We start from the raw sequence: 25,917 nt of genomic DNA, 5'->3' as shown, positions 1-25,917 counted from the left end.
ATCTAACTGCTCCATCATACCGCTGGAGCTCCTGCGCACGCGCACTTGGGAGTAAGCCCCGCTGAACCCAGGATGCTTTGGATTAGGATTGCGCTGGAGCTGGAAGGGCCGCGCTAAATCCAAGGACGACAGCTGGAGAGTTGAGGTGGCGTCTATTTTTCATAGCACCCAGACCCGTCCCCCGGGAATTAGGACTATCTCCTTCACGCCGCCCATCCTGGGCACCCTGAAGAACTGCTATTCCCAGAAACCTTTGCGGCAGTCCGTCTTGGGCTGCCGGATGACGTCACTTCCTCCCGGTCCGCTAAGATGGCGCCGTCCGAAAGGGCGCGTGGGGAAGGCGTCGAACCGGCTGCGCCCCTCGGCTATGCGGGTGAGCAGACGGGGGGAAGCGGGGTCGCCGGCACAGCGGTTCCTCCGAGGCCGCGGGAGGGTCACGAGGGGGGGTGGGCTTTCAAGGTGCCTGCAAGGCTCTTCTCTGGATCTGCAGGGCACCTTCCCAGCTTGCCTGGGCTCGCTCTCGGTGCTGCCGCGGCTCCCCGGGCTGCAGCCGCCCTGCCTTCCGCAAGGAAAACCGCACTCGCCATAGCTCAGGCGTTTCTGCAAGATTCTTGCCACTAAGGCATGAATTTCGGTGAGGCGGCGACGCAGAATTATATATTCGAAAAGCGTTATTGGTGTGTGTTTGTTCCTCCTATGGGGAGCTCAGTATAGAGAAATTCGGATAAATTATGGAGAGAAATTCGACACTTTATTCATTGGATCTGTGACTAGGCAACAGGTTCTCACACCACTGTCCCCTATCCCCCCGCCCGCCAAAAAAAGTAGCGTTAAACAAGAGTGTTTGTTCTTTCTAACTCGCTTCACGTGAAGGTGTGTTTTTAATAGTTTTTGAAGGTTTTAAAGCACAACCATGCTGCATGCAAGTTGAGCGGCCAGGACGTTTCTGCACATGTAGCTTACCTTTGGATTTGATGGGGGGGGGGGTAGGGTCAGGACCTGAAGGAGAAATCTTAACAAATGGCCTTTTGCTGCAGAATGAGTGGTGCTTTGTATGGGATTTTGGGTTGGGCAACCAAACTATCCTCTGCCCCATCTCTGGTCTCCCAGGCCCTAGTCCAACACTCCACACCATGCATGTTTTTTACTACGAAAGATGTATTTGGGTGAGGGGAGCTGAATCCTCTTTCTGGACTGTTCTCTATTGCTTCAGGCACTTTTGTGCCAGCCCAGCTGCAATGTCTGGAGTGAACAAATTTGAAGAGAAAAACGACTGAAGTGATGCACCACAGTGACATAAGGTGAAGGAAAAGGGCTTAGCTCCAGTCACCCACACTCACTGTAACTTTGCCCCGTTCACTTGTAGACATACCAATAAACAGACATTTCTAAAAGACATTGGCTGGGTAACATGATTAGTGTCTGCAGGCTGTTGTCTTTGATGTATCAAAGTGTCCTCCAGGTTATAGTTATTTGCTCCACAATTTTTCTTTCAGCTATTCCAGTAAAGTTCTCTGAAGAGCATCATTTCCCTCACTACCTCTATGTAAAGGAGCACAAAGTCAGGGAGGACACAGATGTGAAGAGGCCTCAAAACCGCACACTTTTTGTCTTGAATGTTCCTCCATATTGTACAAAGGTGAGTTTATTGGAGGGGAGGGAAGGGGATTATATGAGGGCCCCAGCGACCTGTAAACGTGGGACAGCCAAGAAGAGAACAAATATTGATACAGTGGTACCTCTACTTAGGGATGCGATCTGTTCCGGGGTGCCGTTTGCACCCCCAAAAGTCCGTAAGTAGAGCACCGCTTCTGCGTGTGTGTGTGTGATGTGATAGAGTGCTCCTGTGCATGCAAGAAGCTTGCAGATCGCTCATGCGCGAAGCGGCAAACCCAAAAGTAAACACTTCTGGGTTTGCCGTGTTTGTAACCACGCAACTCGAGGTATGACTGTATTTAATTTGGAGAGCTGCAGAGAAAATGTAGAAGAGAGAGAATGGTGAATCTGTGTGTTCTTCTGGCTTTTAGAACATGTTTGCTATTTTTAAAAAGTGTATCTCAAAAATAGTAGACATACACAGCTCATAAGTTATGGGAAGACACTAATCACTGCCTACTGGATTGCATTTGAGTTTCCTGGTCATCCAATCAGTGAACTTCACTATCAGTTCACTAAATTACAAGGGACAGCTGCAATATTCTAGTTGTCGGGTGTTCTTAAAATATAGGCTGTATGAGTATCTGCATAGGAGATTGTAGCTATTGGCCTGCAGCTGGTTGTTAGATGTAAATGACTAGGTAGGGTATGATTGAAGAAGCTGCCTCATACCTAGTCAGACCGTTTGTTCTATCTAGCTCAGAAATTGTCTGCTATGTAGCTCTCAAGAGTTTCAGATGGGACATTCCCAGCCATACCTGGAGATGGCAATAGCTAGAGATCAATGGGATGAAAAAGAGGGAGAATATACGTTGAGATATACTAACTATAAGCCACCCAAACACAGATTTAACTATCTTTGTTAGTATATCTCACCCATCATATCTTGTGTGGGTTTGCTCAGTTAAGCATGCAGAGGTGACTTGGGGAACCTTTGGCTCTCCTGATATTGTTGGACTACAACTGCCCTCATCCCATTCTGGTGGGGATTGATGGGAAGTCTGTACACTGCAGACTAACTGTGAGTGAATTACCAAGTGACCTCCAGGGACCAGTGCCTTGTAGAGGAACCCTGAAATGTAAATTAATGTTTAATTAATATGTGAATCAACAAGATTGGTAACTCTTCTTAGTTTCCTGTTCCTCAATTATTATTATTATTACTTTTGCCCCGAGGAAATGCCTAGGGTAAGAAATGGTAGCAAGCCCAAGTCCTGAAAGGAAAGGGGCAGAGCAGGACATGCTGACAAGGGCATTAAAAGGTGGGGGGCGGTTTTCAGCCATGAAGTGCCAAAGGATCAAGTACAGATATTAGAGAGGTAACTAATAATAATACAAGTATTAGAGAGGTGAGATGATGAGGGGGAATAATGGGGGATGATTTCAGGTTTCAGGAAATGTCCCTCTTCTAGCCATGAATTGTCCTGAATTTCATTTTGTTTCTTGAAGGAATGTTTGTCCAGGCTGTTCTCGAGCTGCGGTTCTGTACGCTCCGTGGAGATGTGTGACAAGCCAAGTCTGGGAGAAAAGAAAGAAATGCCCAAGACGAAGTTTTTCAACACAGAAGCACTCCAGGTAAACATTGAACCCTTGAGCAAGGGTGGAATTTGGAGAGGTGGGTGGGAATGTAGCATTTTGGGGGGTGGGAGGAAGCACTCTTAAGAAAAGGACCAGAGCTAAGGCTTGACTCCCTGTTGCAGCAGCTTGGACTTCACTCCCTGCAAGTTCAGCCAGCCTTGCAATTTGACGTCTGCCTGTGTGCCAGGCAAAATGGCTGCTACTTTAACAGTACCAAACTGCACTGCGGAGTTTGAACATACCCTCTCCCCTTTCCCAAGCAATATAGTGCGGAAAAGGCTTTCATCAAGGGGTGGAGGAAAGCAGGCAGTGCACATGGCATGTTTCGTGGGTGAGCGTTCAGCTCTGGAGGCTGTGCACATCCCTCTTCGCCTCTTCCATGTTTAAAAACCCAGCAGCACACATGCAGGTGGACCCAGAGCTGAACCTCAGAGGCAGCATGTATGGCTGGCTCTCTTTATTCATGTAAAAAGAGAGGAGGGAAGGGAGGGGAAGCATGACGAAGCCAGGGGAGAGAGCAACAGGGATGTGTTTTCCCCCTTGAGTGGGTGTTTCAGTGGCTGGCTAAACCTCTCATTCTTTGGTTTGTGTGTGAGTGAAAATAGACCCAGTCCATAATCATGCGCTTCTTGCTTTATAGGGGTTCAAGGTCGCTTATGTTGTGTTCAAGAATCCTGCTGGGGTGCAGGCTGCCAAGTCCTTATCAACAAAAGACCCCCTGGTGATATCTTCCAAAAGGCACCCTGTGCAAATGGGCATTCACAGTAAGTTAACCACAGATGCCTAGAAACTCCCTCTTTCTTCCTGGGCTGGCCTTCAGGTGCGCAAGGATTTAGTCTGTGGCTGGTGGAGAAATCTGAGTGTTGTACAGGCTGGGCAGACCAGGCTTCAACTCCCCACATGGCCATGATGCTCACTTGGCAAGTCTCTCTCTCAGCCTAACAATCCTCATAAGAGCTGCAGTGCTATAACATTTGGGATGAGAGTAAGGTGGGGAAGAGCTACCCTGAACTCCTTGGTGAAAGAATGGGACAGAAAGAGAATACTGGTATACCAGCCAGTGTACACCACTTAGAGGGGGCTGTGAATAAGTATACAAATTCTTTAATTTAACAAAATTAGGTGTTCGCCTCTTAACGAGATTACATTTACCCATCCTTTATTACTTTTGCATTCCCCAGGCACCTCATTCACCTTGACTAGGCAGGGCACCTTGTCTCACTCAAATGCAAGGCTGCTACCCACGCCTTCCATTTCCATCTACAACCATTATCAAAACTGGTAGAACATAGGCTTTCCCCAGCCTCTGTGCTGTATAGTCAGACTGCCTTTGATTTGTTAAACGAGCAAGGAAGGGAATGCAGAGCCACTCCCTGCTCCATCTCCTGTCCTGTGACATTGTCTTATACTAGGGGTGTCCAACCTTTTTTGGCCACCTTCAGGGTTCACCACCGCCCTAAGGGCTACATACTGGCTGTGAGTTTCAACCATGTATGTGCATGTGTATTTGCACACTCTAGTCATACAACACTCATGCAGGCCACACACACTCACCCCATTAGACATTCAGTCACTCAGCACTTAAGACAGAGTAAGTGAGAGAAGAAAGCAAGCATTTCCAGTCCTCTCCAATCCATCGCTGGAGTGAAGTTGGGGGAAATGCTGCCTGTTACTCTTAAAGAGCAGGCAGAGGGTTTTATCCATGATCTCAGCACAGTGCTCCTTGGCTCTACGCTCAGAGATAAACGATCCGTCTGCCTGTTCTTTAGAGAGGATTCTCTCTCTCCATCTCAGATTGCTCTCTAAGGATCAGGCAGAGGGCTTTATCTGTCAACCAGATCAGTAGACAAAGAGCAGGGGCTGGTGGATCACTTCCTGCAGCTTGCCAGGCTAGATCTGGGCTGCAGGTTAACCCCCGTTTTATAGCAGTCAAGGACAGCACTTCCTGTGAAGCACACATTAAGGTAGCAGCAACATGTCCCAACTTAAATGTACTGTGGCATGGAAGGAATCTCCTTTTCCAGAGTACAGGGGCAACCTCAGAGTATAGGGGAAACTGGGCCTTGTTATAACAATAGGATTGATTTCAATAGGCCTTTGGCCAATTAATATCCTACAGCCTTTTAAATGTATCTGTGGGAAGAGGGGTATTGTTTTGTTGTTTTGGTTTATTCTATGAACTGCCCTGGGATCTCTTGATGAAGGGTGGTATATAAATTAAGTAAACAAATAGCCAAGCAGCAAGTGGTTTGTGCAGTGGTGTTTGGTATTTCTTAACCGTAGGTGCCTCTAGTAGGAACTGTCAGTCACCTGCCAGCAAACGACTGCTCATTGACCTGAGAGAACAGGGTTTGCCATCACAGATAGGCATTCAAGTCCAGCATGCTGTCATTCTTAGAAGTAGCAGTAATTGAAATTTGATCTTGTTGTCCCCCACTGTTGAGTCCCTGGTTTCAATTGTATTAAGGGGGCCTCTAAAGTTTCCAAAATTGTGTTTTGTTCTTCTGTTGTCTTGAACATTTTTTGCACTGCAAACTGATTTATTATTTGTTTGTTTTTATCTCAGAATGGATTGCTAGATATGCAGCTTCAGTTGTGGATCCTGCTGAGCTGAAGACAGAAGTGGATGCTTTCATGCAGGCCTATGACAAGAAGGTTGCAAAGGTATGCATTCCTGAAAATATAATGGTATTAGCCAAGCATGCCCTTCCCTTGAAGGGTCCTTTGGATTCAGCATCACCTGTCTCGGTTATTATCAGCATTGACTGGGTTAGAGACCCAGTGTGATGTAGTGATTAGAGAAGACTAGAGTTTACATACTCAGCCATGAAGTTCACCTGGTGTCTTGGGCCACTCATCAGCTGATGAGCAGGGATTAAATCCTGCCGACTTGGCTGCATGGTCCTGTTCCATGTTGGGAACAGGGTGTGCAGCCAATGCAGGAGTCAACCCTGTTCTCCACCAGTGATGTCAGCTGATGGGTGGGCATGCTTTGAAGGAAATGACCTTGTGAGACAAATTGGACCCCCTGGTGGGCCAAGTTTTGTCTGTTGGCTGGAGGTTCCTCACCTCTGGGGTGAATCTAGAATTGAATGTTGAATGGAACACATTGCCTATATTTCTGGGTTGCTGATAACACAATCGTGCTTTCTTCAGAAAGCCCTTTTCATATGGCAAAAGGCTTTGCGCTGGGCTCTTATGCTCAAGGGCTGTGAAGTTGGGCAGGGCACCTTCTGAAATTATAAACAGTATTTCTGAGCTCGGGTAGGGCTGGGTGATGTATCAATATATTGTCCAAAACTGGTTTGAAGACCACATTGTGATATTGGTTTCATAGTTTTTGACCTGGCAATATATTGCGAGTGGGTGAGTGAATGTGTAAAAATCACAATGAGGGGAAAACAGTGAAGCTAGCCAATGCCTTAATAGCCATCCTTATTTCAGACATTGTGATATATTGGTATATGGTGGTGTTTAGCTGGTGATATATTGCCCAGCCTTACTCAGGGGGAAGCTGTGAGCTTAAAGCAGCCTCTCCTGACCAGGCTTGAGATTGCTCTTTTTATTGACGCAGGAAGAAGCCAAAGCTGAGAAGGAAGATGGCATCCCGGATGAGGAAGGGTGGGTGAAGGTGACAAGGAAAGGTCGAAGGCCTGGGCTCCCTCGGACAGAAGCAGCCAACTTGCGGGCGCTGGAGAGGGAAAAGCGCAAAAGGGCACGCAAGGAGCTGCTCAATTTCTATGCTTGGCAGCATCGTGAGACCAAGAGGGAACGTGAGTCATTTCCTCTTCATCTGCTCTCTCAATTCTGTGGAATATTTGATGCAAGAGAATGTCATCTAATTTGAATAGCATACTGTATTTACGGGAATCTAATGCGCACCTCAATTTTCAAAATCTTGAAACAAAAAAAGTATTTGCTGGCATCATTGTATCTAACACGTACCCTAATTTTTGCAATGTAAGGAAAAGGTAAAGGGACCCCTGACCGTTAGGTCCAGTCGCAGACGACTCTGGAGTTGCAGCGCTCATCTTGCTTTACTGGCCGAAGGAGCCAGCGTACAGCTTCCGGGCCATGTGGCCAGCATGACTAAGCTGCTTCTGGCGAACCAGAGCAGCGCACGGAAACGCCGTTTACCTTCCCGCTGGAGCGGTACCTATTTATCTACTTGCACTTTGATGTGCTTTCGAACTGCTAGGTTGGCAGGAGCAGGGACCAAGCAACAGGAGCTGACCCCGTCACGGGGATTTGAACCGCCCACCTTCTGATCAGCAAGCCCTAGGCTCTGTAGTTTAACCCACAGTGCCACCTGCGTCCCTAATTTTTGCAATGTACTTTGGCCCAAAAGTGTGCATTACATTTGAGTAAATATGGTATTCTTTGCCAGCCTGAATTTTGGTGAAAATGTAGGAACATCTGAAGGAGCTTAGTTACTGTTTTCTGACCAGTTAAGATTGTCAGGTGTTTTGTGGAAGGTCAGATTTTTAGCTTCCAGCATCTTCTGAGTGTTTTTATTTCAACAGTAGCATGTTCTCATTACTATGCTTGCTCAGGGGATGTCTGCAAACTTTGCCACCTTTAGACATCAAACCATCCCAGAACTTGGACAGTGTGGAAGGTTAACTCAAATATGCTAGAGGAGCTTTTCCCTGCTGTGACACTGGTTCTTTCTCTGCTTTATCCAATCTCTCCTTTGTGCGTTTTTCAGACATAGCTCAACTGAGGAGGAAGTTTGAAGAGGACAAGCAGAAAATTGCTCTCCTGCGGGCGCAGCGGAAGTTTCGGCCCTACTGAGTTGCAGACCTACAGCTATTCTGAAAAGAACGGCAGCCACAGTAAGAAGTTCATTGCTGGGATCACTTTGACTTTTTCTCCTTTCCCCTCTAATATCTCCTGGAGTGTGATGGATGCAGCAGACGATGAGGGTTTGGAAATGAAATCATCTTGTTTGCTCTGACACTGTAACACTGACAGTTCATCAGCTGCCTTCTTCCCCTGTAAGGAATTCTAAGGCTGCTGTTCAAATGAAGCAGACATGTAAATATATGTTTTTATATTTGTGATATACTGCATTTTTCACTCTACAAGACACACCAGACCATAAGATGCACCTAGTTTTTGGAAGAGGAAAACAAGAAAAAAAGTCTGAATCCCAGAAGTAGCCAGTGGGATCGCACCGCAGCAATTCCTGCTGGCTATCCTAGTTTATGGGATAGCCACGCGCAGCCTCTCCTGGGCAAGGGGAGCCTTCATCCTCTGCCCGGGAGAGGCTGCATGCAGCTAAAGCTCCCCCAAGAGCTGTGCTCCCTTTAAAGAGTGCACAGAGTGTGTGCGGCTCTTGGGGGCTTTTCCCTGAGAAGGGCAGCCCTTCTCCCTCTCGGGGAAAAGCCCCCAAGAGCCGCACACATGCTCCACGCGGCTCTTTAAAGGGAGTGCTGAGCAGAGCCTCCCGTCTGCATTCACTCCATAAGACGCGCACACACTTCCCCTTACTTTTTAGGAGGGGGAAAGTGCGTCTTTACAGAGCAAAGAGTACGGTACATCAGGTTTCTAGTTCTCATCGTCTTCACCAATACACGGCTTCTATGTAGGAATTTTTACTGGACAATTTGTGTGCCACACAACCTGTCAAAGAACAGCTGCTTCTCTAGCTTGTACAACCCCATAAGAAACTTGCATCTCTCCTGTAAATACCTATGCTATGGATGCAAGCGGCACCTTGGAAAAGCAGACCTGTCAGAGGCTTATTTTGTGAAGCTAAAAAGAACATCCCAGTAAAATTTCTCCTCTATTAGTCTCCTCAATCTGTATCACCAAACAATAAATTATTTTGAGAGATTGAAACTGTTTTGAGCATGGGTTGGTAAACGAAGACCCGCAAGCCGGACCAGGCTCAATTGCCTTCTAAATCCAGCCCGCAGACGATCCGGGAATCGCTGCAGCCCTCATCGTCCCTTGTTCATTTTTTTATCTTTCCAAAATATAGTCTGGCCCCCCCACAAGGTTTGAGGGACAGTGGACCAGCCTCCTGCTGAAAAAGTTTGAGGACCCCTGGTTTAGAAGTATTTTAAATTGTATGAGGAAAGGAGTACTCCTACAAGTGCAAGCTGCAACAAACTTAGTTTTAATACCTAAACTAGCATGAGTGGCTAAAATGTTTCCTTCACTGAACTAACAGTTGTTACCTAGATAGAACACCTGGCTTTGGCCCAGAAAATCATAATCCAGTACATGAATTAACATTTTAAGACAAATCCACTCACCCACCGTATGTGTAACTGGACTAAGGCACTTGTGAAGAACTGAATCCGACTGAGCTGTTCAGTAGAAACAGAACCAAGAATTGTTCGTGCTAAATGTCTGTGCAAGCTGTCCCCACTGCGCCACAAGGTAGTTGTGCAAGATACCCTGCAGGTCCCACAGCAGCCTCCTCACTTAAAGCAGTACTGAATCTTTCTAAGGCATCCATCTGTTCTCTAGGAAGGGTTAGTCATGATGATGTAGGTAGGCACTGCTTATAGGCTGGCTCTGGGTTTCTGGTCCTTATTTAAGAAGGTGTTGATGATCCCGGCCACAACTTGGGGCTCATTCAGGTGGACAAAATGATTGCCAGCAACTTCCACAAATTGGTAACGCTAAGAATAAGGGAGAATACAGTGAGAGATGGACCATAGGAAAGAAAACTCAGAACTATGGAACAATGAAACTTAACATTAAATGCTAGGAGTAGGGAGTTCTAATAGGTAGGCTGGATTAGCCCATCCAGAAGCATCTACAACTGCCAGCAAAAGGGTCAAAAGCAATTCAGTAGTTTTACTGAACACTTAACCACACCTGTGTTCAGTGTGGGCTTAAAGACAAACTCACATTCTGTACATTGGGTGCAAGCTCATTTTGCATAATTCTGCTTCAACTCCAGGGGAGAGGCAGAGAGGTAGGAAAGTGACCCTCTGCACACTGGAAATGCTGCTCAAGCTGCGCTGTTTTTTCCTCTTTCACTGACCCCTTCCCCTCCGTTTTAGTCCACCTATCCGAGCAGGAGGCTAAATCCTGATCAGCCAAGGCAAGGAAAAAAATGGTGCATTTGGGGAGCATCGGCAGAACACAGGAAATATCCCTTCCATTGCCTATGCCAGGCACCCCCAACCTGCAGCCCTCTAGATGTTTTGGCCTACAACTCCCATGATCCCTAGCTAACAGGACCAGTGGTCAGAGATGATGGGAATTGTAGTCCAAAACTTCTGGAGGACTGAAGTTTGGGGATGCCTGGCCTATGCGCCTTTCTTTCTCCCTTTCCTGTCATTTTTACAATCTCCACACGAGGGATTTTGACAGTTGGGTGGGGCAACCTGCCTGTCAATCATGTGGCATCAAGGTTGGCCAGCAGGAAGAGGCCAGAGGTTCCCCAGGCATACTACAGCCCCTTAAGCCTATCTCATAACTGGGGGGGGGGTCTATCCAGCTGTACTCCTATTGCCTCCTTTGCCACCTCCCCCCCCCCACTGAATACATGGAAACCCCAAGCGAGAAAAGCAACTGCCCAGCAAAGCCAATGCAAAACGGCTCAGAGCAAGTTTGTGTTCCCCTCAGGACTTGCACTCACCTCTTTTAGGCTGGTCCTGAATGCTTCCTCAAGTGGCTCTACAAAATATGGGACGCTACCTTTAGGAGGATTGGTAAAAATCCCATTTTCTGCTCTAGAATAAAACAATCAGCTCTTAGTTCTGGTTGCACATAAGAACACAAAGTTTAAATCATCTGCATGATAGAATTTCCCAAGAAATAGAAGAGGGTGCTGGATATTGCATTAGCTTTGTGGATAACCTGAACTGATCCTTCTCACTTGTGCCATTGAAAAAAGGGTAGATTAGATTTGAGGTGTATAGGGTGTTACGGTAGGGAAAGCACTTCTGGGGTAGTTTGTTCACCTTTGGTCCCCACCCTGCACTTAGCTCTCATCTGGGCCACCTAGAAGCTATCAGCATGCAACAGGGGCCGCAGTCCAGAAACAGGCTGTCTAAATCAGGTGAGTGCAGCTGCTGGGTCTCAAAACCTCAGCGAGTGCATGTGGACAGGCTCTGGCAGATTGAGCGGATGAGACCAATAGTGGGTCCACCAGCGAGAAGTGAGACGACCTTGGAAAGGGAGCCATCTGGGAGAGGGGGAAAACTGATCCTAAACCTCCATTGCCTTGCAGAATATCTTCTGGAGAAGAACAAGCTAAGGAGTAAACCCTGCACAAATCCAGAATGGAGTCCTTAAGACAGCTGCTGGATGGCGCCCTGTACGCCTCCTTCCGGCAACTACTGCAGCCAAACCGGAGGACCACATCAGAGAGGCTGAGAAGGGGGACATCATCTGGGCAGCCCACAACCTCCATATACTGCCCAGAGTTGTGCCACGGGAAGGTCACTTAAGTGCAGCCGTTTGACTTCACCCCGGAGGTGCACTCCATTGTCCCTCAAGACAGACGGATGCCAACAACAAACTAGATTGGCTAAGCATGTGGCTAAGCTGGTATTTAGCACAACCTCAATATATTTTAATGATTTTTAAAGCAGCGATGCTCCGCGGACCCAGATGGAAGTAGGCCTACTGAAAATAGTAGGACTTCATTGGAAGTAAACATGCGTGAGACTGCACTGCACTTGGAATACTACTCTGCAACTACTCTTAGGCACTACAGGAGTGCTCTAAGGAGGACTGATTCAGTCTTATGCTTGGGGCTGATCAGTGAAGCAATCCGTTTTTCTTCATTCTCTGCCGCTGCCTCTCTTTTTCTCTCAGGCAGATCTACTAGGCACTGGTTACATCTGCGTGTCACTTACCTGATCATCAGTATATCAGCCTCGATTTTCTTCAGGATGTGGCAACATTGATCCAGAGACACAAAACTGTGGTTCTGCTACATATGATATAAAATGAGAAATAAGGAACATAACTCATCTAGTCTGTTTGACTGGCTTAGTACACATGGGGTTTCTTCTAGAACCTGATGGTTTTCATGCATTCCTGAAAATCAACCCAATACTACGCTGCCCCTTTATTCTGTATTAGGGGAGAGAAAGTGGAACAGGTCACCCCACTTTACCCTCTGTTGCCAATCAATGGGCAGGGGGGCAATAGGAGGTGCTCCACAAACGGCATTGTTCTTGCCAATACCTGGCCACAGGTCAACAGTCTTTTAGACCTAAGGCGATTCACAGGAGACCCATTGAAATTGAAATACCAGTTGTCTACAAAAATGCTTTCCATCAGAAAAGCCCTATGGAGTTAGCCAGAAATAGGTGGAAATTAAATATTCCCGTGTTCTGCAATCTAGCCAACAAAGGCTCTCACTGCAATTTTTGTGACAAATGAGGAAACTAAGGTTAGAGGACCAACATTAACAAAGCTAGCCCATGCCTGAGCAGGGCTTTGAGCAAGGATTAATTTGTGTACCTCCAACACCCTTTGGGTGGATGAAAAATACAGGGGGAAACATTCAACAAAACTAGATCAGAACTTACCACAAGGACCCTTAAATCTCTGTTATAAACCAAACCTAGAGAAAGAGAAGAATCACATCTCACATTTTGTACAACTTTTTTTCCTGCAACCTTTCCCCCAGCTTCTTTCTCTTAACATAGCTGAGGGGGAAGGAAGTTATTCTATAAATGGTAAGCTTAACTGGCTGTCACAATTAATATTTAAATACCTGGAAAGAGGACTGTGGAGTGTTCTGTAAGAGGATGCACAACTCCTAAAAGACCAGGTTTATATTGGCGGGGGCAGGGGGGTGTCTCCTGGACACTATCTGTGGAAGCCTCACAGGTGGTGTTGGTGACTAAGAGTGCCTTTTAGCAGCTTAGGTTGTTTCATCATATGTGACCCATTCTGCAGAAAGTAGACCTTGCCTCAGTGGCACATGCCCTGGTTACAGCCAGACTGGACTGTATGGGGCTGCCTTTAAACATGGTCTGGAAACTTCAGCTGGTACAGAACACAGCACTAGGGTGTTTGTGGACAACAGGCACTCAGAGCATATAGCACATATTCCATTTCAGTTGCATTAGCTGCCTGGTTGTTTCCAGGCTCAGTGTAAATTGCTGGTGGTAAAAAGTAAAGCTCTAAACTGTTTGGACAAGGTTATTTGAAGATGGGCCTTAAGAATGGCCTTGCAAGGGCCCTCTCAGAGATTGTGGCCAAAATCCATCAGTCTGGCGAACCCTCGAGACTGACCTTTTCAGCGCCTAAGAACTCCCTCCCATAAGTAGCACCTCTGGACTGAAATGGGTTTTAACTTAGATCTTAGTAAACTTCTTAATTTCAAACTGCTGCTGCTTTTAAATTTTGCAATTAGTTTGCTTTATTTGTATAGCTTTTAAGGTTTCAACAATCCCTTCATAAATTGCCTTGGAAGGCAGCATGTCAGTACTATCATACAAACAAGGTCAGTTCTGAATATTTAGCCACAGAATGCGCCACCGATTGTGCTAGATCATTTTAGATTTTCAGGCAGAGCCAGACCACTGGGCCAGCTAGCCACTAGTGCAATGGGCAGCAGGTTTCTAGTGTCTCACACAAGACTGCAACAGTCCCCTGGAACCAAAGATGCCAGCTATTAAACCTGAGACTTCCCATGTGCTCTGCCACCAAGCTCTGCTCCCCTAATTGCAGGTTCGGTGAAACACAACAGGGATCTCTTTGTATCTTAGCCTCTTACCTCCTGCCACCTCAGAAGCCCCTCGCTCCAGCAGTACCTTAGCACTCTCTTCTGTTAGCTGGCTGTTTGCTTCCATTAACCTAGGCAAGTCAAGCAGAAACATGTACAATTTTGTCAGTAAGATGCAGGCAAGAACTGCATTCTTAGTAATGCCACCACCCACTAATCCCTCATCTTATCAAATGTTACCCAGCCACATTTGTCCATCCTGAATCTACGTTCAGCTCTTGTACAACACTGATGCCTTGTACACTTCAGAAAGCATTCAATGGTGATGCCATCAAACAGGACCCTGGACCTGACAATTCACTGATATGAACCAGGGACACCAGTTCCGTTCCTTTTTGGGGGGTGACAAAAACGTGGGTGGTAGTCAACCAAGTTTTACTCAAGAGTGGAACCACTGAAATTAACAAACACAACTAAGTTAGGTTTGGGAAGGCATTTTAGCTAAGTACCTAAGTTCTGAGCACCATTTCCTTGGTTGTCTCCCCCCCCCCCCCCATTCTAGTATCTTGGTTTTGATTCTGCAAGGGAGCCAGCATGATGCAGTGGTCAGAATGTTGGAGACAAGGGTTCAAATCCTCACTCAGCTGTGAAGCTCGCTGGGTGACCTTAGGCCAGTCTCTGCCTCTCAGCAATAACCTACCCTCACAGGGTTGTGGGCATTAAATGAGGAGGAGGAAAATCATGCATGCCATCTCGAGCTCTTTGGAGAGAAAGGTGGGATATAAATGCAATAAATAAATGAAAAGAACATTTCCTTTTTCAGAATAATGGATTTGGAAAGAGGCAGGCCAGACCTTGCTGTACCCCCAGGGACGAAACACCCAATGGTTGCCAGAGAGCAAAGAAGGGAACTCACCTCTGAAGGGCTGCTTCAGGACTGCGTACTTTGGGGGAATGGTACTTGCTGGTCTCAAAATTCAGCAGTTCCTCAATTACCTCCCGCTGGGACTTGCAGATCTTCTCCAATTCCTATAAATCAGACGTAGTCATCTGCTTTCAGAAGTCTGTTACACCCAAAGCCCCTCACAAGGTATACAAAACAACAACATTAGTATTAGCTTCTTGGGAAGGTAAGACAAAAGTAAAGGAATTAAAAGGGTTAGCTCTTTCTATGCACTCTGACACCACTAGGCCTGACTTCCAATGCCATGCTGCCTTCCAACCTCACCTCTAAACGTGAGAAAGCATCTCTAGGGGTGAACAGCAACCTCGGCTTCTTTTCTGTATGTAATCCCGGGCCCCTTTGATAACCCTGCCAACAAGAGAGCCAACAAACAATAACAGAGCCTGGGCAGCGGTTTTTGTGGGAGGAAATCCTCCTAGGAACGAGAGCCAGTTGAATTCCCTGAAAGTCACACACACAAACGTGTCCTGATTAAGCTCATGTCATTCTGTGCAACCAGTAAACATTGGACAGGACTAGGACTGGGCGGTATATCAATATATCTTCCAAATCAGTTTGAAGTCCATATTGTGATATTGCATTTCATAATTTTTGACCTGGCAATATATCGCAAATGATGATGTGTGTGCAAAAGTCACCTTGTGGGAAAAACTGAAGCCAGTCAATGCCTCTACATAGTTCAACCCTTATTTAGCTCATGACATATCCCGATGTTGAAAACCAGATATCGCCCAGCCTTAGACAGAACAATGCTGTATTAGTATAATAGACCTCTTAGACATCCCTGAGTTATAGATCAAATTCTTTGTATCCCATCACTGGCACATGCAGTTGCTAATTTTGGGAGAGAAAAGCTTTTTGTCTACACATTTTGACTGACTCCAAGATTGCCATGAGAGCTGGGTTAAATCACATCCCAGAAACTTAAGCATGCAAGGGAGGGAAGTTTGCCTTTCACCCACTGCCTCTACAATTGCAAGAAATACTTTCCAGCTGGGGAAAAAATCACTTAAATTTTAATTAAATGTTTATTTTATATATTGCCCTGCCTCTCTCCCAGTGCAGGAGCCAAGATGGTTCACAGGATATATGAAAACAGATTTACTTATCTATTTTCTGATTAAATCCAGCACTTAAAAGACGTAAAAGTGGCAGTGGTAGAAAAGTCTCATCATGTGGGGAGGAGCAATCACCTTTCCTGTACCTTGCTGCTTTTCAGTAATTAACACACCTCTGGGAATGGCTCTTTTCAAAGTTAATATATCCACTGGCTGGTCCTAAATCTACACGTGATGCTAAGCCTGAACTGTTGGCTCCTCCCAATAGAATCATAGAGTTGGAATGAATCCAAAGGGTCGTCTAGTCTAAACTCCTGCAAAGCAGGAATCACAGTAACCACAGACTTCCGGTTTCTTTGACAACATATTCAGACCGTTGTGCCTCTCTTCCTTGCAAATCTGCCTCATAACTCTGGAAATCTACAGCACTAAAGGAAAGGGGTGTGAGTTCCCTAACAAAAGGGATAATCCACTTGACTACCATACTTTTCCGTGTATTAGACGAGGTTTCCCCCCCTCAAAACAAACATCAAAAAATGGGAGGGCGTCTTATCCATAGTGTGTTTTGGTGTCGTGGGATTCGTTGCTTCCGCTAGCCTGAGATAGTCAGTGGTGTTATTAGTGGCTGCAACAAGGGCTGGTGTGGATTTGCTGTTGCTGCGGCTTCTGGCTCCAATGGAATAGCTGATAGGTGGGTTTTGCGCATGCGTGGCAGTGCAGGTCTGATGTGTGAGCAATCTCCAGAGACAGCGCGTCCCACATCACCAGCGCCGCCGCCAGAGACCGGCGGTCTCTGCCCAGCAAGGGCTCGTCGCTTCCCGCAGCCCCGGCATGAGCCATTCCCTCTGTGGGGAGCCGAAGGATAATATAATAACGAAAAGGAGATGATTGCATTCGCTGCCCTTTGTCCTCTGCCTTCGCCACTTCACTTCACCTCAGCTGTTGCTGCTGCTGCCACCACGGCTGCCCGTTGCCTGCCGCCTTCATGTTCTTCTCCCCACACCCTTACCCCCGCTTCCCTCAATAAATAAGAAAGCGTGTGAGCCGCCCCTGCCGCCAGCAAGGCAGGCAGGCAGCAGCAGTGCCACCACAGAGCAAGTCAGTCCGTGGTTGGAGGAGGAGGAGAGTACAGAGGGCGGGAGTCACCTCATAGCAAAGCAATGGCATCCCTCCTCCTCCTCACCTCAGGCTCTGCCTGCAGGAAACAAGGACAGCAAGAAGAGGGGGAATGAACCAGGGGGAGCCATTTTCTTTAGTTTGCATCCCCAAAAATAGAGGTCGTCTTATAGATGGGGGTGTGTTATACACAGAAAAATACGGTAAGTTGTTGAGGCAAATAGGCATGAGTCCGTGTAGCCAGCAATTTGCACTTGCCCAAATGGCACGGGTGGCTGCTCAACTCACATCAGGGTTCCAACCCACATCTGTGATTTTAAAAATTGCTAATTACATATATTGTGTTTAGCGTCTAGCCTAGGCCTGAGTAAAGCAAATATTTGTGGTGCTGCATGTACAGCAGCAGCCCTGGGCACTGTCAAAAAGGCACAAGTATTTTGTCCAACCTACTTGCCATGTACCCACTAGCCTTCCACCTTATAAAGGAGGGCAGAGGTGGGGCTGCCTCCCATATGCCCCACACCAGGCTCAACACTACCTCAAAAATAACCACCTTCTATTAGCAAAGAAACTTATATGGCTTCTTCAGTTCATGCCACTTCTCTCAACTATACTGCAAGGGTAGCAAAAATAATAATAATAGAATTTAACCTGAGGTGCAGGATAAAACCCATACGATTCCACCAGGATCAGCTTGTCCACCAGTTCAGGGAAAATACTAGAGAACTAGGAAGACAGAGGGGAAAAAGAAAGGAAGTTTAGCTCTTTTACCGCAGGAACAAAAAGTAATTCCTATCACTTCTGTCCAGATAGCATTTCTTATTCTCTTGTGTGTTTGTCACACGAAAAAACTGTTTTGAGAAGAGACATTTCTATATAGATAAGTGAGTTCTGCAACAAAATGTTGCAATGTAGAATACTTCTCTGGAGGATGGTCTAGTCTTTGTCCACTTCCTTTGGTTTTCTATTAAATTTCCAACAGCCAGACAGCATTCCATGCCTACTGAGCATGCTCAGTCTTCACTGGGCTATTTTTAATTTTAAAAATCCCTCTCTTATTAAGAGTTTGTTTCCTAAATATGTTTTTGTACTTCTGAAAAGCTGAGGGTCTTGTGCCTGCCAACCCGTCCCTCTTGGGGATGGATGGTGAAGGTTTGGCAACATAAAGATCAGCACCCAGAGAAAGGAGATTGCTATTACTGTAGATAAGTGGGAGCCACAGCACAGTGTTGCAGTCTATGGTGCTGCTGTTCAAGATCCCAGCCCTTCTATTCCTCCTCCCCCCACCCCAAAACTTTATCCTCCACCCCAACTGAGTCAGCATTGTGTGGTCACTCAATTCTCATTGGGCTGTTGGGGGTGTTTCTTGTTGTTTTTCCTTTTTCTAACACACTTCTGCACAGAATTCTTCCAAGCCTTCTGATATGTTCCTCTTGTGTATGGATGGTGTTGTTCTTGCTACATAATCAGTGGCACTCAAACCCTGAACACTGGAAATAGAGGGAATAATGAAAATGCCCGGATAAGAATATACTCACCATGCCTGCAATACTCCCACCTGTAGGAAAGAAAAAAGAAGTCAGGTTTATATGAACACAGTGACCACCCATATAGTCCAAAGGTTATAAACTGACCAGCAATGAGAGAACAGGACCATAATTTGATAAGTGAACAAACAAGGGGGGGGGGGTGCAGTGATTTGCCAAAGAGAAAGAGAAATGGCAGGAAGTTGAGGTTTCACTTATGTGTGAGAAACACCAGCTTCCTCGGGGAACAAGAGTCACTTACCCAAACTGTGGCCCATAAGGGTAAACCGATCCCATTTCATGGCTAAAAAAAAAGAGCAAATGAGAGGATGAGTTAAGACCAGATAGCCCAGGTTTCACAAGCCCCCAGGCAATCGGCAGCATCACAATACAAACATTAGCCACATCACGGCTCAACTTGGTGCTTCTAGATGTTTTGCACAACAACTCCCAACAGCCACAGCTAGCACGGCTGGAAATCATAGTGCAAAACAACAGGAAGGCACCAGGTTGGGAAAAGCTAATGCAGGCTGTCACAGGCAAGAGACAGGTAGGTAGCCATGTTGGTCTGAAGCAGTCGAAATAAATTAAAAAATTGTCCAGTAGCACCTTAGAGACCAACTAAGTTTGTTCTGGGCATAAGCTTTCGTGTGCATGCACACTTCTTTAGATACTTCTTGAATCTGAAGTCCCTCTAAAAGGGAATGCCTGATTGAGTTCTTTGATAAACAGGCAGCTAACAAGCTGCACAGGAAGAAAAGGATGTTGGGAAATTGGGAAATGGTTAATGCTGCAATAGGAGCTAATCCCCTAAATTGCACAGGGAATGTTCATAGAGGCTCAGCTCCAACAATGTACATTTCCTACAACAAGGCTATGCCCTATGCAATGTGGCTGGGCTTTAGGATCTGAGACGGGCATTCACAATTATTAACTCGGTAACAATTTGCCTTCCACAACTAAAAAACAGGAATGATGTCAAAGCTCAATGCCTACTAACCGGTTTTACCAAACTAGATTAAGGTGAAAGGTTTACACCTACTCTTGAGAATTGCTACACTGAGAATTTACAACCTGTAAAACTGTAACTGTATGTATGTGCCAGTTGTGACTAGTGTTTTATTTTAGAGGCTTTGGAGCCTGTCTAATTAAAGCAAGGGCTGCAAAGTTTTATGTCTGGCCTTGAAAGTGGGTTGGGGAGAACTTGCTGGCTTCGGCTGATCAGGAAGTGTGAGAGAAACTGTCTTGACTGCAGCCAGGAGAAATATAGAGCCAGGCCATTGAGAAATTCAAATTGCCTACAGGCTACAAACAAATCCAACAGGCTCACCTGCTGCTACCCTGCGCACATCACCCACATAATCCATGAAGTGATAGATTGCCCCAGGTGGGCGGTGGGATGACAGGCCGTGTCCTGCAAGATCAATGGCCATGTAGTAACAATCTGAAAGAGAACAAAGGGAAGGGAAACAAGTCAGGTGCCAAACCACACTCCTGTATAACATACAGTGGTACCTCGGGTTACATACGCTTCAGGTTATATACGCTTCAGGTTACAGACACTTCAGGTTACAGACTCCGCTAACCCAGAAATATTACCTCAGGTTAAGAAGTTTGCTTCAGGATGGGAACAGAAATGGTGCTCCAGCGGCGCGGCAGCAGCAGCAGGCCCCATTAGCTAAAGTGGTGCTTCATGTTAAGAACAGTTTCAGGTTAAGAACAGACCTCCAGAATGAATTAAGTACTTAACCTGAGGTACCACTGTACTACAATTTCATTGTATTAAGTTACTTGTGCACCACAACTAACTATTGTTAGCCAGCTGTTCAAATAAAGGAATAAACAACACAGGACCCAACGACGAATCCTACCTTTGGGGAGTAAGGGGATGAGCCTGTTGAAAGTATTTGCATTGTCCAGCCACCCGTGCAAACAGAGGACAGGGCGGCCTTGTGGAGATCCCCATGCCTTGGCTGCGATGTGGCCCCAGGGGACCATTAACTTCATCTCTGAGATCATGTCTGAAATGAAACAACAGAAGCGTCTCCTGGTGATGATAGTGTTACCAGAGAAGGCAGTCTCACCTATGTCTCATAACCACTGGACACCAACGCTGATCAGTGTGGCATAACGGTTAGAGTGTTGGACTATGACCTGGGAGACCAGGGTTTGAATCCCCAATCACTGGGTGACCTTGGGCCAATCACACCATCTCTCAGCCTAACCTACATTGCAGGATTGTTGTGATAATAAATTGGGGAGAACTATCTGACCACCTTGAGAGAAAAGGAGGCATATAAATGTAATAAATAAACAAACAAAAAGTCGATAAACAGATTCTGGCCCCGGGCATCCAGTCACTGAAACAAATACATCAGGCAGCGCTGGTTTGTCTGGCTGGCTGCCTCTTTCCATCCCCTTCAGAAAGATGCAGGAATGAGGGACCCATTGGGATGGTCTGCCCCTAGGGATATTTGGAACCTGACAATGATTAAATGCTTCTTGACTCACTGAGTTTCTGCTGCTCTTCCCCGAAGTTCCAGAAGCTTCTCAGCTCATTGCCAGGCAAGGAAACATACAGAAGATGATGGGCTTCCAGGATTAGCTTAAGGTCAAAGGCTGACCCACCACACCCCAACAAAATGTCTCTGAGCATATCAGAGGTGATCAAGCCTCTGCCTCAGCCAACATGAGCCACATTCTATTACACTCACCCACTGATGGGGGCTGCCAAGTCCAATAATAATGATGATGATTGTAATAATGATGATGATAATAATTTTATTATTTATACCCCGCCCATCTGGCTGGGTTTCCCCAGTCACTCTGGATGGCTTGCAGCACATACAAAAACACAGCAAAATGTTGCTAGTGACATCTACATTTATGGGATGCTGATTGAACAGTGATGACATTTCTCAATATTCAAGTCTCGTCTCAATATTCAGGGTCTTATTCTCAATTTGCAGTGCACCCTTTGCCCACCACTGGCGCACGCACACACTACAAACGCCATTAGAAAGCAAAATTTACTGCACAATCAACCATTTGGAAGGCTCTTCAAGGCTGCCTCAAACCAAAGCCTGGCACTGAGGTGGAACCTTTAGGTGTCTGTTTTGCCCAGGCTCACCACTCCCTTCCCACAAGAACCAACATAGGTGGGAAACAGGACCCCTGCTTCAAACACCCAGTACATTTACGAGCACAATTCAAAGTGTTGGTGCTGGCCTTTAAAGCCCTAAATGGCCTTAGCCCAGTATACCTGAAGGAGCGTCTCCACCCCCATCGTTCTGCCTGGACACCGAGGTCCAGCTCTGAGGGCCTTCTGGCGGTTCCCTCCCTGCGAGAAGTGAGGTCACAGGGAACCAGGCAGAGGGCCTTATCGGTGGTGGCGCCTGCCTTGTGGAATGCCCTCCCATCAGATGTCAAGGAAATAAGTATCTGACTTTTAGAAGACATCTGAGGACAGCCCTGTTTAGCAAAGTTTTTAATGTTTGATGTTTTATTGTGCTTTTAATTCTTTTGGGAGCCACCCAGAGTGGCTGGGGAAACCCAGCCACATGGGCGGGGTATAAATAACAAATTATTATTATTATAAAAAGCAGTCTAAGTGGAAATGGTATTTTTAAGTTAAGGGCAGTATGCACTCCCTCCATAGAGCACAGCTGACATCAAAACTGAGAAACAAGTTTAACTGCGGGTGCCTAAAGTTACCAATAAATATTTGAATCAATGCTATTGCATCAGTACTTATATGGTTATTGTGTAAGAGAGGAGGAAAATGAGAAGATAAAGCAGCCTCAGTTTACCTGTTTACTCGTTGACCTCTCACACCCTTATGCAATGCTGGAAACAACTTCGGAGGACTACTGACTAACCTACTTTTACTGCACGCATCTGTGCCCGTATATCCCATTAATTTTCTTAATTAAGCTTAATTTCTAAAACAAGCCCACTGGGGTCAGGACGATCTATAAAGCACAATAAAGTTTTGAATCTGTACCGGTGAATGGCTCCGGTGGCGAAGGGCAGGGTTGGCCGTCGCTGCACATGCTCAGAGGCAACCTCTTCTCCATTGCGTCTCACACAGAGCCCCAGCAGAGAATTGTCGAGTCAGACTCGGTGGACTTTGCAACAAGTTGTGCCGCCCTTGGCCTGCCTTGTCGCCCCCTAACAATCCTGAACACTCAATAATGCGCGTGAAGGGCTCGAGAAGTGTCTGTCGGATTTTTCCTACTAGAAATACAGAGCTGGACAGGCCCACGGAGGGGACTTTCTCCCGTCTCCAAAGCTGCTGACCCAGCGCCAACTCTGTCGAGCATTAACGAAGTGGAAGGCTGAAAACTCTGCTTAATAATTAAGAGGGGGGAAAGTAACGGCGTGAAAGTACGAGGCACCGGACCCGAAGGGACCGCTGCAATGATCCGGCCGAGTCACTCACCGCGGGACGCAGATCTCTGGCTTTCAAGCTGTGCGAAGAAAAGCAACTCTCTCCCCCATCTGCAGCTGCCGGAACCAGAGAGAAAGACTTCCCTCTGTGCGGCGAGATGCAAAGAGCAAGCTTGCAGCTCTTAAAGGGACCGGGCGCTCGTTCCTTCTGCCTTTTCCTTGCTCTGGAATTCAGAGAGCGTCCTATGCAACCCTATGCAAGAATTGAATCCTATTGTCACAGCGCGAGCTTGTGCATGTTTACTTGGAAGGAAGCCCCATTATGCTCCACGGGGCTTACTTCCAGGTAAGTTTGCACAGGCTAAGACCGCATGGAGGAAATCTCATTGAACATTGCCAAACTTGCTTTCCAGTAAATATGATTGCATGGGGTTGCCCTGTAAAATGTAAGTTGTAACTGGGATGTTTGATCTTGACCAGGGGCCTGAAAGGAAGCTGGCGTATGAAATGGTGCAGCAAGGAACATCATGGGTTGAAATCAGCATTCGTCACTGGTATAGCTTGAAATGTGCAAAATATTTTACCATCTTCGTTTATACATTTCCACTGTTTTGCGCTGTCTGTCCAACTATCTGTCTGTTGGACAGAAGCTGTGTGTGTCCAAGGTGCAATGGGTCCCTGGCTCTCTACGAATAATTTTGTTCCCTTGAGCCTACAGTGGCTGACCTGGGAAATCTGAGAGGATGGAGAATGAGGCCTTTGGGGACGTTATAGCTATGTCCCACTCCAGGGTTGATAGTTTCCCTGCTGTAGGAAAAATAAGGACCCCATGCACCTTTTTAGCTCCCCTGACTGAACTAAACTGCTGCAGTTTGGATACTATCTGTTTCCATCCCTGATACTGGGTAGCCTAGCCTTCACACACCTGGGTGTGTGCCTATGCATACACATTGTTATCCCTATAAGCGCTGCATCCAAAACCTCAGTTTACTGGGTATATTCAAGCCTTCTTGTCATAATGAGAGACATTTTGCTCCTAACAAAATACATAAATTGAAGCTAACAGCTCCAATGGTCCAATGTAGCCTCCCCTGGTGGCCACTACAGGTGAGTTCAGCCTTGAAAGTTGAATACTGTAGAATAATTGCTGTCCCGTTATAATTAGCAAGCAAAAAATGATGGGGAACACCAGAAGTCACTATGGATTCATACCAGCTTCCAATCCACAGTGGTACAGTAAAAGGCTCCATTCTCTTGTTTGCAGCAAAAACCCGTGAAACATTTTCATTTCTGAGCTGGAGTTGTAGCTGCCAGCTTTCTTGTAGCAGTGCCCTGGCCTGCTGCCTTTAATTGTTGTGTCATCAGAAGCAGATGAAATGTCCTCTGCTTCTTGTGCATGCCAGGAAAAGCTTTACCTTCTGAATTCCTGTTGGCCCAGAATTTATGGTAAGGCACATCAGCCTGGCCAGAACGAAGACTGCAGACCAGTGTGGAAAGTAGTTCTTGTTTCTCCTATTCGCATTTGTTTAGCACAAATACACAGTTCCCCACAATATTTGAGAGGAAATTGTGACAAGCAAGGCTCTGGAACAAACACAGCTCTAGCTTAATAGTCCATAGAAACATCACCTATCAGGCTTAGCCGGCAAATAATTCAGAGGTTGCCTGACATTGAATCAACACTTTAAAAACTAGATCAATCCTAGTAAAATTCATTTGCAAAGATTATTTTGAATGGATCAGGTGTGTGTGCGGTATTTAGCAGCTTTCCCATGAGATCCAAGTTCCACTAAGTCAATCAGCTCTTAGTGGAACTCGGACCTTACTGGAAAGCAATGAATACCACACACCTCTTCATTCAAAATAATCCTAGTAAATGATTTTTACTGGACAAGCTGAATGATCTAAGCATCACATCATCAACGAGGGAATCAATGTTCATTTAAGGGAACAGGCTCGGAAAAGTGAATGTAATATACTTAACAGAATGTAATATACTTAACAGATGGAGCATCAGATTAAGCATCAACAGGAAATCTCTTGTGAAGCAACATCTCCTGCATTCAGAGCCAGCCTTACCCTTAGCCAGAGTGAGTCTCCTTAGTCAGATTGTCTCCTGTGAATAGAGCTATTCAGTGCAGGTTGCCCTGAGGCAATACCTGGTCTGGGCTTCAGACTTAAAAGAGTGTGGAAAGTTTGGTGATGTGTTTCCATGGTAACTTAATTATTAAAGCATTTTCTGAATGGCTAACAGGGGTGCTGCCAGCTTTGAGGGGGCCTTCAGCAAGGTGCTTGCTTGGGGGGAGGGGGGCCACATCCCTCTTCTCCTCCCCTCCACTGCTTGTGCCCCACTTTTTGTTTTTACCTGGGGTAGTCACCTGCGGTGGTGGTGGTGGGAGCACACTTTTCTTTCTCCTTCCCTGGCTAGATGGCTATTCAAGGCGGCAAGGCTACCTGGCAGCACTATACTGGGAGCCTCCCAAAGTGGCTGGGGAAACTCAGCCAGATGGGTGGGGTATAAATAATAAATTATTATTAAATTATTATTATAATGAAAGCACTATCAATGTGCATGGTGCTTTAAGTACCGGTAACTATCAATCTGAAACACAACAGAAGGGAGATAAAACGGGAAGGACATGAAGACAGAGGTTTCCAAGTCTGCTGAAGATGGTCCTGAATTCATGCCTTGGTCAAACCAACAGTGGGCATTCAGAAACACATAATCTGCTGCTAGAGAACACTAGCTCAGCTCCATTGTGTTTTTGCTTTCCTATATTGTCTCTCACTCTACAACTTGCCCACAGCTGACTATCAAGACATTGCAAGGCCAGTTTCTCTTCTGCATCCATTCAGACAAAATAATACTCACTGGTTAATAGAGAACACCAAGGGCCTGACCTCTTCTGTGTGATCTTCTACCTAGCACCAGACTTGCACCTACCCAGTGCCTAGAACCTCTCTACAGTATTGAGA

General features: G+C 46.3%; 2 protein-coding genes across 10 annotated transcripts in view; one reads left to right on the top strand and one right to left on the bottom strand.

Annotated features, from left to right (window-relative positions):
* The first annotated feature begins 206 nt into the window (after positions 1-206).
* On the top strand, positions 207-14,937 carry RRP7A (ribosomal RNA processing 7 homolog A). Of its 4 annotated transcripts, none has more exons than XR_014012030.1 (8): positions 207-373; positions 1,497-1,639; positions 3,106-3,231; positions 3,875-3,998; positions 5,801-5,898; positions 6,809-7,007; positions 7,943-8,534; positions 8,600-9,078. XR_014012030.1 is itself a non-coding variant. In XM_081209581.1 (8 exons), exons 1-7 carry the CDS (start codon positions 310-312, stop codon positions 8,026-8,028), a joined length of 840 nt encoding a protein of 279 aa, XP_081065707.1. In that variant the 5' UTR covers positions 207-309; the 3' UTR covers positions 8,029-8,069; positions 14,712-14,937. The 4 variants fall into 4 exon arrangements, 3 of the variants coding, with proteins under 3 accessions (XP_081065707.1, XP_081065708.1, XP_081065706.1); XM_081209581.1 differs by lacking the exon at positions 8,600-9,078 and adding an exon at positions 14,712-14,937 and having other exon boundaries at positions 7,943-8,069; XM_081209582.1 differs by lacking the exon at positions 8,600-9,078 and adding an exon at positions 12,022-13,547 and having other exon boundaries at positions 7,943-8,069.
* The window catches only part of SERHL2 (serine hydrolase like 2), a 22,335-nt gene continuing 5,760 nt past the window's right edge, over positions 9,343-25,917 (bottom strand). For 2 of the 6 annotated variants that reach the window (XM_081209564.1, XM_081209565.1), the window contains 12 exons: positions 20,424-20,573; positions 19,883-19,996; positions 18,815-18,856; positions 18,565-18,584; positions 17,678-17,752; positions 15,117-15,200; positions 14,805-14,917; positions 13,940-14,019; positions 12,744-12,778; positions 12,063-12,139; positions 10,838-10,931; positions 9,343-9,869 (listed from right to left, as the gene is read on the bottom strand). In XM_081209564.1, coding sequence (XP_081065690.1) covers positions 9,750-9,869; positions 10,838-10,931; positions 12,063-12,139; positions 12,744-12,778; positions 13,940-14,019; positions 14,805-14,917; positions 15,117-15,200; positions 17,678-17,752; positions 18,565-18,584; positions 18,815-18,856; positions 19,883-19,996; positions 20,424-20,571 — 1,002 coding nt within the window. In that variant the 5' untranslated portion in view covers positions 20,572-20,573 and the 3' untranslated portion in view covers positions 9,343-9,749. Of the gene's footprint in view, positions 9,870-10,837; positions 10,932-12,062; positions 12,140-12,743; positions 12,779-13,939; positions 14,020-14,804; positions 14,918-15,116; positions 15,201-17,677; positions 17,753-18,564; positions 18,585-18,814; positions 18,857-19,882; positions 19,997-20,423; positions 20,574-22,555; positions 22,938-22,993; positions 23,155-25,917 lie in introns of those variants that run through there. The other 4 variants (XM_081209563.1, XM_081209562.1, XM_081209561.1 and 1 more) reach the window with 4 other exon arrangements.

The sequence above is a fragment of the Podarcis bocagei genome (genome assembly GCF_964188305.1).
Source record: "Podarcis bocagei genome assembly, chromosome: 10".
NCBI classification, from domain to species: Eukaryota; Metazoa; Chordata; class Lepidosauria; order Squamata; family Lacertidae; genus Podarcis; species Podarcis bocagei.
Note: the sequence above shows the minus strand (reverse complement) of the source record. Positions and strands in the feature narration are given on the sequence as shown.